Source organism: Kogia breviceps, chromosome 2, assembly GCF_026419965.1.
Source record: "Kogia breviceps isolate mKogBre1 chromosome 2, mKogBre1 haplotype 1, whole genome shotgun sequence".
Lineage (NCBI taxonomy): Eukaryota > Metazoa > Chordata > Mammalia > Artiodactyla > Physeteridae > Kogia > Kogia breviceps.
Window position 1 is genome coordinate 186,331,050 of NC_081311.1, and position 11,287 is coordinate 186,342,336.

At 49.1% G+C, this 11,287-nt stretch overlaps 1 protein-coding gene across 2 annotated transcripts; it reads right to left on the reverse strand.

Moving 5' to 3' along the window:
* Nucleotides 1–731: 731 nt before the first annotated feature.
* Nucleotides 732–4,214, reverse strand: RNF228 (ring finger protein 228). Of its 2 annotated transcripts, none has more exons than XM_067027559.1 (2): nucleotides 3,996–4,214; nucleotides 732–3,504 (listed from the first exon to the last, which is right to left on the reverse strand). In XM_067027559.1, the coding sequence occupies exon 2, from the start codon at nucleotides 3,433–3,435 to the stop codon at nucleotides 2,446–2,448; it is 990 nt and encodes a 329-aa protein (XP_066883660.1). In that variant the 5' UTR covers nucleotides 3,436–3,504; nucleotides 3,996–4,214; the 3' UTR covers nucleotides 732–2,445. The 2 variants fall into 2 exon arrangements, with proteins under 2 accessions (XP_066883660.1, XP_066883659.1); XM_067027558.1 differs by having other exon boundaries at nucleotides 732–3,551.
* Between the last annotated feature and the right edge of the window lie 7,073 nt (nucleotides 4,215–11,287).

Below are 11,287 nucleotides of genomic sequence, written 5' to 3' on the forward strand. Positions count from 1 at the left end.
TTCAGTTTATGTCATTGTTGTACCTTCCTCTGTGGAATATAAATAAACTCTATAAGAAGCAAGCTTGTCCCAGGTAACTTTAGACAAACTTCTAGGTTGCCAATTTAAGGGAATGAAATAACAAAGACATGTGTGTGCACATGGTTACATCCACAAAGCCAAGTTCTGTTACTAGCATGTACATTCTAGTAACTACACACATATATATGTGTAATTGCACTTGTACAACTAAACAGTTGTGAATACTAGCAGAATCTCAGCACTGGAGGTAAACAAAGGATACAAGATGAAAACAAATACAGAAATAAAAATAACACAAGTTATTTGTTGGAGGTAAAAGTAAATTAAAACCAATCTCTGAAGTGTGAGTCTTAGTATTAGGAAACTGAAAACACTTTGCAGAAACTGAGAACAAAATCTGACAACAGAGTTTAGTTTTAGGGGAATGTTATAGTAGTGGATTGGGTAAGTCTTTAAAATACAACAGATCTCACTTGGCCTTCAGGAATTCCATTAAACCCTAGAAATAATTCCATGAAATGCCTTTGCAGTGTACTCCCACATGTGAGATATTTCTCTCTCAGCCCTATTCAAAATGTGAAATTATTGATAGAATTTGGATGAGGATGTGTATTTCAGGAAAAGAAGTGCCACCAAAATAACTCGGAGCAATTTCCCCATGAAATAAGTTTCATGAAAACAGGTTTTTTTCTATAAATGCTTCTTGTTTTTATTGACAGTGCATACACAAAACATACCATATTGCAATTCCTAAATTGCAGCCATACCACTTATCAATGGCCCATAAATTACTTCACTCTATGATGGATACAAATGCTCCATTCAAGTTCGGTTAATAGTGTCAAGATATCATGCAGCTTGCATAAATACACGAGGAATAATAGCATACCCTCAGTAGCTTCTGTGATTTTTAGGCATGAAAACTGTCTTATTCCACATTTCAAAAGATGGAATAAAGATTGTTTTCATATAAAATACATTTGGAACAATTCAGGTTTTTTTTCTTTAAAAAACATCTAATCCACCTGCAACATACACTCCCAATTCATCTTTTCAATTACAAAATCGGATAGGACGTATTCTTTTTCATCTAATGTGATCAGATGTGAACATTTCAGTGATTTCTAATAATATCAAACAGCTGAATTCAAAATAATACTTTTCTGATAAGTATAATATATATTTGTAATCAACGGAAGAAAGACCTGTCAGTTGATTTGTCAGTTTCGTTTTTTGAGCAGTATTTTTTATTTGATCAGATAATTGAAAGTTGTTTCACAGTATAAAATCTTGAATCAATTACCAACACGCCTTTACTGTCGCCCCTACTTTTGAAATGTATTTGGACTCGAGGTACGGGAGAAATATTACTGCTTATCAAACAACTTTTCCAGAAATCTTAATGCACAAAATTTCCAGATTTATATATTCTGAAATAAATTATTTTTAAAATGAAATTAAGAAAAAAGGCAGAGGAAGCCTACAGTTTCTATTCCGCGTGAATAGCTTTCAATATCTTCCAGGTGGGGGCAACAGTAAGTCAGCTTTGAAAAGAGAAGAGAGAACGGGCTCGTTAAGCTCCCTGAGCCCAGTTACAGAAGATGAAATGACTTCCTGGTAGCAACCCCATGAATACAACAATCACAAGTTTCCAGGAGATGGAACTTCTGGACTCTGTCGGGCCGCTAGCAGACGGATCCACCGCCCTGTGCGCGCCACCCCTGCTGTGCTCCGAAGACTCCAGCGGCAGATGTGAGCGCGCACGCGCGCTGAGCACCTGCCCAATCGCGCACTGATGCGGACTGTCGGTCCGTGCGGCCTCCCAACTCACGCCAGCGCCGTGCCCCCGGGGGTTGAACGTCACTCTCAGAGCTCCGGCTCACTCACTCCCTAGGGCCTCCAGGAAGCGGGGAAACCTTTCACGTTTACATCACATTCATGCTACCTCTGGACAATTCAGGTCCATTCACAACTGCTGCAGACGTGAGCTAGCACCTATACCCTTAAAGAAACTCTCAAGTCACAGCAGCCAGGAAACCAGCTTCCAGGCGGGGCAGCGGGCATCCCCCTCCTCCTTCCTCCTCTTTTTGCAAATCCTCGGACCCCAGGGAGGGATGGCAGTGCACTCCGGCGAGGATGAGGGTGGTGCATGAAGCGGAATTGACCTTGCACAGTCCAGGGAGATGGGACTGCCACCAGCATCCCCGCCTCCTCGGTTTCCCTCTCTGGCCCAGCGGGGAAGCGTGGACCTGAAAGGCCAGAGACGCGGAAAACCGAAGCTCTGCCGTGACCGGGCGGTGAGGGGGTGAGCGGCCGGGGGCCGCCCTCCGCAGAGGGCGGAGAAGCTCGAGCGCAGCGGGCCAGAGGCCCCCTCCTCTCGGACCGCGCTAGAGGTATGGGAGGGAGGCCAGGCGTGCGGCCCCACTACGTGTCGCTCCTCCGAGCGCCGCCCACCGCCGCCGCCCGCGCCCTCGGGCCGCCGCCGCCGCCCCCAGCCGAGCCCGTGGCCGCGCTCTCGGGCCGGTACTTCAGCCAGCAGATAACCCAAGTGACGACGACCGAGAAGAGCGCCAGGATACTGGCCACCGACAGGCAGATGGGCCCCACGGGCGAAGGCAAGGGCACACCGGCTGCTGGGGCCGCATCAGGGGACGTCCCGCGCCCCGTGGGGGCCCCGCCGCCGCCGTAGTGGTTGACGAAGATGAGGCCGGTGAAGAGCAGCACCACCATGGAGAGGAAGGAGAAGACGACGCACACGCAGCCCGCGGTGAGCGCGGCGCGCTTGCAGTTCTGGCAGCTCTCGTAGGAGCCCGGGGCGCGCAGGCCGGCGCTGGCGCTTGGTCCTCGGGCCGCGTCCTCGGCGGACGCCGGCGGCGGCGGGGCCGGGGCGGCGGCGGGCACTGGGCGGCGCGCGGGCAGCGGCGGGAGGCCGTCCTGGGGCAGCGGGTCGTGCGCGGCGCGTAGGGCCAGTGGGAAGGCCTCGGCGAGCTTGGTGTTATTGGGAAGGCCGTACACGCGGCTGTCGGGCAGCGGCGTGCGGTGGCGGCACACGGGGCAAGCGATGGCGCCGGGCGGCCCGTGCCAGGGCGGCGGGCGCAGCGGGCGCTCGGGCGCGGCGGTGGCGGCGGCGGCGGCGCGGAGCTGCAGCCGGCTCAGGCACTCCTGGCAGAAGGTGTGCAGGCACGCCAGCAGCTTGGGCGCGCGCCTGTCTGCGTCGAAGTAGTTGTAGCAGATTTTGCACTCGTAGTCCTCAAGCGGAGGGAGGCCGGGAACCGTCACCGATGCGCTCCGGGCTCCCACGTCCCGGCCGTCCCGCGCTCCCGCCGCGGCGTCCCCGGCCCCTGTCGAGCTCCGGGGGCTGCTGGTTGGGCTCCGCTCGCCGCCGCCGCCGCTGTGGCTCGCCCGCGCTGCCATGGCATGACCCGCCCCTCATCGGGGGTAAGGAGAGGCGCCTTCCTCCCCCTGCCGCCGCCGTCTCGGCTCCTGGCACGGAGGAGGCGCTTCTGCCTCCCCCCTCTGGCCGCTGTTGCCTGGCGGGGGAGGCACCGCTGGCTGGGCCGGGCGGGGGAGCAGCGGCGACCGCCTTCCCCCCACTCCCCCAAGGAGGCGCGGGCGTCGTGGTCCCTCCCAGTCCCCGGGAGCCTCTCGGCTGTCCCCCTTGGGCCTCTCAAGGCGACTTTCCAGGCCAATTTGGATGTCGGTTTTTGTTGGACTTGGAATTGGGAGTTGAAGGAGGGTTGGGTGTGCGATGCGGGAACGGAATTTGGGGTGCGGCTGCTTTAAGGACTCGGTGCCCGTGCAACACCCCACCCCATACACACGTTCAGGGTCGTGGTAGGAAACCTGGTCCTGCTTTTTCCTTCTCCCTCCCCCCCCCCCCTCACCCCATATCCTTGTTATTCCGTGTTTATCCTCCTTGGTCTGGGGCTGAGTCCCTGGCAAAGCCTTCTCTCCCCCCACCCGCAGGAGCTCACCGGTGATGTAATGCGGGACCCGCGCAGTGGGGGGGAAGCAGCAGCCTCAGCAGTGGCGGCAGCGGCGTTTCTTGTCCTTTGTGAAAATCGTGATCTCATTTCTCCGGCCAAGGGCGAAAGCCAGTCACCACCAAGCCATTTACACTTTCCGTTTTTATTAGCAAAGCCCAGGCAGCCCTGCCTCGTGCTTCTCGGGGTGGAAGCCGAAGGATGGCATTTTCCTTTCAACATCTAGAGGAAATTTCCGAGCTGAACAGTGTGTTCCTCCCGACCCCCCGAAATATTGCTTCCTGAGCTTTAAGGAGGCATGAAAACGCAAACTCATAGCCAGATCTTGCTGATTTCCTGACGCTGACTGTAGGGGATGGTGGTAGCAATCAGTACTTTGTGGGTGCACATGCGGTTCCAGAGCCAGAGAGGGGAAATGTTACTGTCAAAGAGGTTCACAGAATTTCAGTCCAGCTTAAACCTAGTCCCTAGCATCACTCACCCCCTTGGTCCACTTAAACTTTTAATACACAAATGTAAAGAGCTGGAAGTTCCATGAGTAACATGAGACAGATCTTCCTGATTTTATTAAAACCAAGAGAAGCCCATCTGAGCAGGTTAGCAAGAAGTAGCACTTCTTGAAGGAACACTCAGTAGGGTACAGGAGTGGTGTGTTTGGGGACGACTATCTGAGAGGTGATGTTTAGATATTCCTAGTAAGAAAGTTCTGTTCCCCTGTTTCTCCAGGTTGGTCCTCACCCTATGAAGAGAGGGAGCCTCCCCAAACCCAAAAAGGAAGAGAAAGAGGATGGCTGTCTGGGTTCCCACGAGATGGGAATGTTCCCAGTTTCTATCTGGATTCTCTGCAGAAGACAGCAAGATAACCCAGGGGATATTTGTGGAAAGGGTGAATGAATGGGAATCAAGCTGAAGGAAGAGAAAGAAGGAAAGAAAGATACCAGTATACCGCCAATGTACAGACCGGAGGAGGAATTGTCACAAATAACTATTAGGTTTCTATGACATTTGAAAATAAATGTACTTTTTACTGTATGTGAACAGTGAATGTGATTGATGTCTTAAGTTTGAGAGACCTTAGGTGAAGCTCATTAAAAACCAGGAGCTTTCCATTTCCTTGTTTCACATTTTATAAATGTGGTTTAGGGCGATACTTTCTTTTTAAAAAGTATATCATTTCGGGCCGGTTGATGGGACATCAGAAGATGGCCCTAGGGCTTCCCTGGTGGCGCAGTGGTTGCTGATGCAGGGGACCACAGGTTCGTGCCCCGGTCCGGGAAGATCGCACATGCTGCGGAGCGGCTAGGCCCGTGAGCCATGGCCGCTGAGCCTGCGCGTCCAGAGCCTGTGCTTGTGAGAGGCCCGCGTACCGCAAAAAAGAAAAAAACAAAACAAAACAAACTAACCTGGAGGGAGTTAGGTTCCTGTTCTTCTCTTCCTGTCCTCCCTTCTCTTGCCCTCCTTTAGCTGTTTGATTGTGAAGAGCCTGGAACTGCATTTTAGGCAAAATTTGAAACTGGTTCTTCTACTTTAAGTCCTGAGTAACTGTGCTGAGAAGAGAGATAATGCTGATATAGGAAACAATTGTAAGCAGGGCATGGAGGGGAGAGAAGTTCAGAGACAGGAAGGGCTGGTGTGCATTTATGTCCCACCCACCCAGTTCCTAGGACATGTGCAACCTCCATGCCAAAGAGGATTGAAAGTGTTCTGAAGGTGTACGTATTTGCATGTGGTGTGCGTTTGGGCAAAACATTTAAGATTTTGAAATTTCACTCTAGTATGCATTCTCACCATTGAATGGAAAAATTGAGAGATGGAGCACCGGGCCACACCAGGGTTTCTCAAAACCTCAGCCCTGTTGACCTTTTGAGCTGGAGAATTCTTTGCTGGAGGTGCTGTCATGTGCATTGTCAGATGTTTTGCAGCATCCCTTACCTCCACGAACTTGATGTTAGTAGCAACCCTCCCTAGCGGTGACAGCCAAAAATGTCCCCTCGGGGCACAATCACCCCTGCTTGAGGATCTACACCAAAGGCACTGGTTTGGCTAACATGAAACCAACAGCAGAAACATCTCCCAACTGTTAACGGCACAAAGTGACCATTATCAGTCAAAGTAATTATTTAGTAGTTACGGGCATTTCTTCCATGGCTCACGGTCACTTAGATACCATGGACCCTTTGAGAGGTCCAGGTTTGGTTTCTTTCTTTTTTTTTTTTTTTTTTGCGGTACGCGGGCCTCTCACTGTTGTGGCCTCTCCCGTTGCGGAGCACAGGCTCCGGACGCGCAGGCGCAGTGGCCATGGCTCACCGCTCCGCGGCACGTGGGATCTTCCCGGACCGGGGCACGAACCCGTTTCTCCTGTATCGGCGGGCGGACTCTCAACCACTGCACCACCAGGGAAGCCCCTCCAGTTATTTTATATCCTAGGACCAGTCCCTCACTTTTAGGACTCACAAGGTGTCACGTGGAGTTTCCATCAGTGGAAGGCGGGGCCGTTCGTGAAGACTGGGAGTTTGAGTGACGCAGGCATCGACCTTAACAGACTGTAAGGCCCGGTCCTCATAGTTTTGCGCTTAGCAGTGTGTAGTGAAGTTTGGTCATTCAAGTAGGAATGAGGTTTCTACTGTGGTGAAGGGTGTGTTGAAAGAGATCTTAAGTCAGTAACAAGGAACTCAGTATTTACATTAGGATTTGAACTGGCTTTGCAAGAATCCTGCTCATACCTTGACTAATTAGACACTCAATATTTGCTGAATCGTTTTCTTTTTGAGGAACTGAGTAAATGGGAGACAGCAGAGGTTTCAGGGAATCTCTTGTATACATTCCCTCCATCTACCATCTACCATCTAAATAAAACGAATGTTTACATTTGGGGGACAGCTGTTTCACAAAGGACTTAGTGGGGAACAGCTGTTCACAGAGAGTGGGGATTGACTGCCCTGAGTCTGAGTTCGAGATCTGCTCCTTACCCTCTCTGTAGCATTGGATTGCTAGTTAGCTGCTCTGTGCCTCAGTTACCCAAACTGTAAAATGGGGATAAGAATAGTTACCTCATAAGTCTGTTGCGAAGAGTGAACATGCTATACATATAACACACACAGGAGAGTCCCCGGCCCCTGTTAACACTCATTACTGTTTATGTTAGGATTTTCTATTTCTGATCTCAATAATCCTCTCTAACGCCCTGTGAGAGAGGCCCAGAGTGTTCTTGTAACCAGCCCAAGGTGACACAGCTGATAGTGACAGAGTGGTCAAACTCTTCCATTATTTCAAAGATAGAGATACAGGTAGCATCTCCCCAGAAAGGCCAGCAGGAGGCCTGACCTATGAACCTCACCACACATTATTGATCTGTCAGCTGTAATAAAGCTCTGTATAAAATATGAGGATAAAGTAAAATCTCATTGGTGATGTTGAAAGAATAGATGTACAGACAGATAATGCCACTCAGAAGCAGGTAGTAAATGAGTCAGTCAAGCAGCTGACATTTTCAAATAGAAACTGGGTTGATTCAATCTGACATTTATTGAGGTCCTATTCTGGAAGGCATTATTGCTGTGTGATAAGGTAACCTGGCCTCCAGAAGCCAAGAATTTAGTAGAGGATATTAATCATGTGGGCAAAACTTGGAGGCAGAGGGAAGCAAGTCTGTGGTCCAGGGATAAGGCTCTGGTGGGAATAAAGAGGAGAGAGAAATTATTCATTGCTTGTTTTAATTTTGTTTCAGTGAGATATCAGTTAAAAAAAGAATAATTAGGTCAATTTTATACTTCATATAATAAATTCATTGCATTTCCTCAAAGGTTTTCTTGTTTCACTGGACTTTTGATGTTTCAATACTTTGTGACTACTTTGTGTTTTGCTGATTAAACTGTAGTTTATGCAAGAAAATACATGTCTGTTGCTCCTCCCAGGGACTATTAGAAGTTGCATTTTAAAATTTTTAGCTCTTTGTAAGTGTGATTATTAGAGGTACCACCAAAAGAGAAAAGCCGGAGGCTCCAGTTGTTCATAATCCTGTGTATTTGTCATTACTTATGCGGACCTGTGAAGTGTTTAATGCCCCAGAGCTTATACCACCTGGCAGATTGATTGGTACTACGGTTGGGTTTTGTGTCAGCTGACAGTCACAAGGCTGATCAAGTGTCTACATACCAGAGCTAAACAGAATCAAGTCTAAACAAGATGGGAGATAGGTAAGAAACTCACAAACTCTTGTGTCAACATTTCTTATATACAAAATTTGAAAATGGCTTTTATGCCCATAAATTTGCAGATCTTTGCAGCAGTATTCTGCAATGCCTTTGCTTTTCTACTCCCATTTTACGATGAAGGTGCTAATACAGAACACAAAGGTCCAACTTGCTTACCCAGGACCATCTGGTAAATTTAGCTAAAATCGAAAGCTGTGTTCCTTCTGAAACCTCTAGGGGGAAATGTGTTTCCTTGCCTTTTCCAGCTTCTAGATGCTGCCTGCATTCCTTGGTTCGTGGCCACATCACTCTCAGATCATGTCCCCTTTCACTCTGACTCTGACCCTCCTGTCTCCCTTGTAAGGACACTAATCTTGGGATGAGGATGTGAACATCTTTAGGGGCCATTATTCTCTTGACCACATCAGCTCTGCAGCCCCAAAAAGGCTGCTTGCAGTTGGTGACTGGCCCTTAGATTGCAGCTGTCCCAGGCCCCACTTAGCTGCAAGATGGCTGAGAGGCTCAGTATCTCCCGGTCCTTTATGGTCCTCCAGTGGGCTGCAGTACAGCAGTTAGGAAACTTTACCATAAAATGTAAAATAATGTAAAAGCAGATTTCTTGTCACAGGGACTGCCAGCACCTGCATTTATTTTCCTGACAATTTTCTCCTGCAGCCAAAAGTCTCCTTTGCTGCCTGGAGTGCTGAGGAATTCACACACACACACACACACACACACACACACATCCCACCACCACCACCCAGGGAGCAGCTCTACACACACACACACACACACACACACACACACACACACCACCACCACCACCCAGGGAGCAGCTCTACACACACACACACACACACACACACACACACACACACACACACACACACACACACACACATCCCACCACCACCACCCAGGGAGCAGCTCTGCAGCATGTGTTCTCTCTTTGCTCTCAGTGATGGTTGGATTGACAGTGCACCCCTTAGTGGGTGTGTTTCCTTCCCTGCTTCCTGTTCCTAGTCCCCTACTGGTGTTTCCTTGGGATCACCTCTTACCTCAGGGTCTGCTTCTGGGGGAACCCAAGTTAAGATGTGGGGATAAGCTTTGAAAGGGAGGGAGACCAGAAAAAGAATGTTCAGACACATTTGCAAAAGCTTTTCTTGTTGAACCCCTCTTGAAGTACAAACTGGAGGGGGAGGTAATAGGAACTCATAGATATACTTTAGGGGATTCCAGGGCATGAAGGTTTGTGTCTCATTTTCAGCGTGTATCCTGGGGAGATTGCAAAGCCTAAAGGCCCAGAGAAGGGAGTAACAACGGTGGAAGGGCAGATGGGGGCAGAGAGACTCACACAGCTCATCGCACCACCCAGTTCCTTGTTGCTCCAAAGCGCTCCAGGAGAGCACATGAAACTTCCAAAGCCCTGAGGGGGGAGCGGAAGTGTCCGAGAGAGTTCAGAGGCAGATCCTGGTTGGGAGGGGGAGGGGGCAGGTGGACTTGAGAGCGGAAGTCCCAGCAGCACAGCATTATGTGCACCAGGGAGCAAGGAAGCATGACAGTCATCTGAGCGGGGGCCAGGAAGGACCCGCTTGCTCTTCCCCAACTCCTGCCTCTGTCTTCCTTGAACCCGGATGCCATTCAGGGTGAAAGGGAGCGGAAGAGGAAGAGAACCACAATCCCGACATGACTGAGCAGTTACCCCCATAAAAGGTGAGGGTTTTTTTGTTTTGTTTTGCGGTACGCGGGCCTCTCACCGTTGTGGCTTCTCCCATTGCGGAGCACAGGCTCCGGACGCGCAGGCGCAGCGGCCATGGCTCACGGGCCCAGCCGCTCCGCGGCACGTGGGATCTTCCCAGACCGGGGCACGAACCCGTGTCCCCTGCAGCGGCAGGCGGATTCTCAACCACTGCGCCACCAGGGAAGCCCAAAAGGTGAGTTTTAAAGTGCAAGAGAGGTGCCTGAGTTGTTGGCAAAATTAAGTTTGTTCTTTTGCTGTTAATCAAGAAAAATGGGGAGGAGGATGCTTATAAATCGGGAGCATAAAATATTGCACCTACCATTAGAGAAGGTATTTTATTTCCCATTATTTGTTTTAACTGGTCCACCATTCATTCACATGGAGCCATGAATATAGTTCTAGGGAACAATAGGTTAATTGGATAATGTGGAGTAACATACACCTGTTAAACCGAAACCAATGTATTTTCCAATTTTCACACGTGTGTGTGCAGGTGTGCTCGTGTGCGTGCGTGCAAACGTTCCCCTGAGCTGCTGTGCTTTCATGGCTCTAAGGAAGTGGGAGGGTGAGTACCACCCTGGAAAAGAGTTGGACTCATGAGGAGGGCAGGTAAAACTAGCCCTACCTGGGAAGGGTCTGAAGGGAGAAGGGGTACGGAAGAGTAGGGTGTCACACAGGTGTGTTGTGTCCTGGCTTCCTCCGTTCCTTCACCTGCCAATGAACCTGTGCAGGTGAGATGGAGCTCCAGAACTTATTAGGCAATATGAAGGAATTATTGTTGATTTTGTTTGTTATAGTAATAGCAGTGGGGTTAGGGAAAATGTTCTTATCTGCTATAAATGTATCCTGAATTATTATAGGAAAAGAGCGTGATACATTGAATTTGCTTTAATATACTCAAGCAAACATAAATATATAAATACATTCAAAAGTGGGGGAGAGAAGAAATAAGATTGTCACATATATGAAAATTGTCGAAGCTCAATGATAGGAATTCAGCTGTTTGTTATGCTGCTTTCCTTTGTGATCTTTGAAAATGTTCATTTCAGTTGTTAATCTAGAGACAGACTCCAAATTGGCATCATTTTTATAAAAATAGCACTAATACTGCTTATATTTTTGAAGGTCTTATTAAGCGCTTTAGTTTTGAGGGATTGGATAAAATGATCTTGAATGCGGCTTTTTTATTCATTATTTTTTCTTTACTCTTTTCTTCTTCTCAGACTTCTTTTAAAAATCAAGGAACAGCTGGGGGGGGGGGCGGGAGCCCAGGGGGTTCCTTCGGAAACAGGGAGGAAAAGGCTTTCAGTTTTTTTTTTTTTTTTTTTTTCTTTTTTGGCACGCGGGCT

What these genes read in the sequence shown, in the direction of transcription:
- RNF228 (XM_067027559.1), bottom strand. Translation starts at nt 3,435, where the DNA reads ATGGCAGCGCGGGCGAGCCACAGCGGCGGCGGCGGCGAGCGGAGCCCA.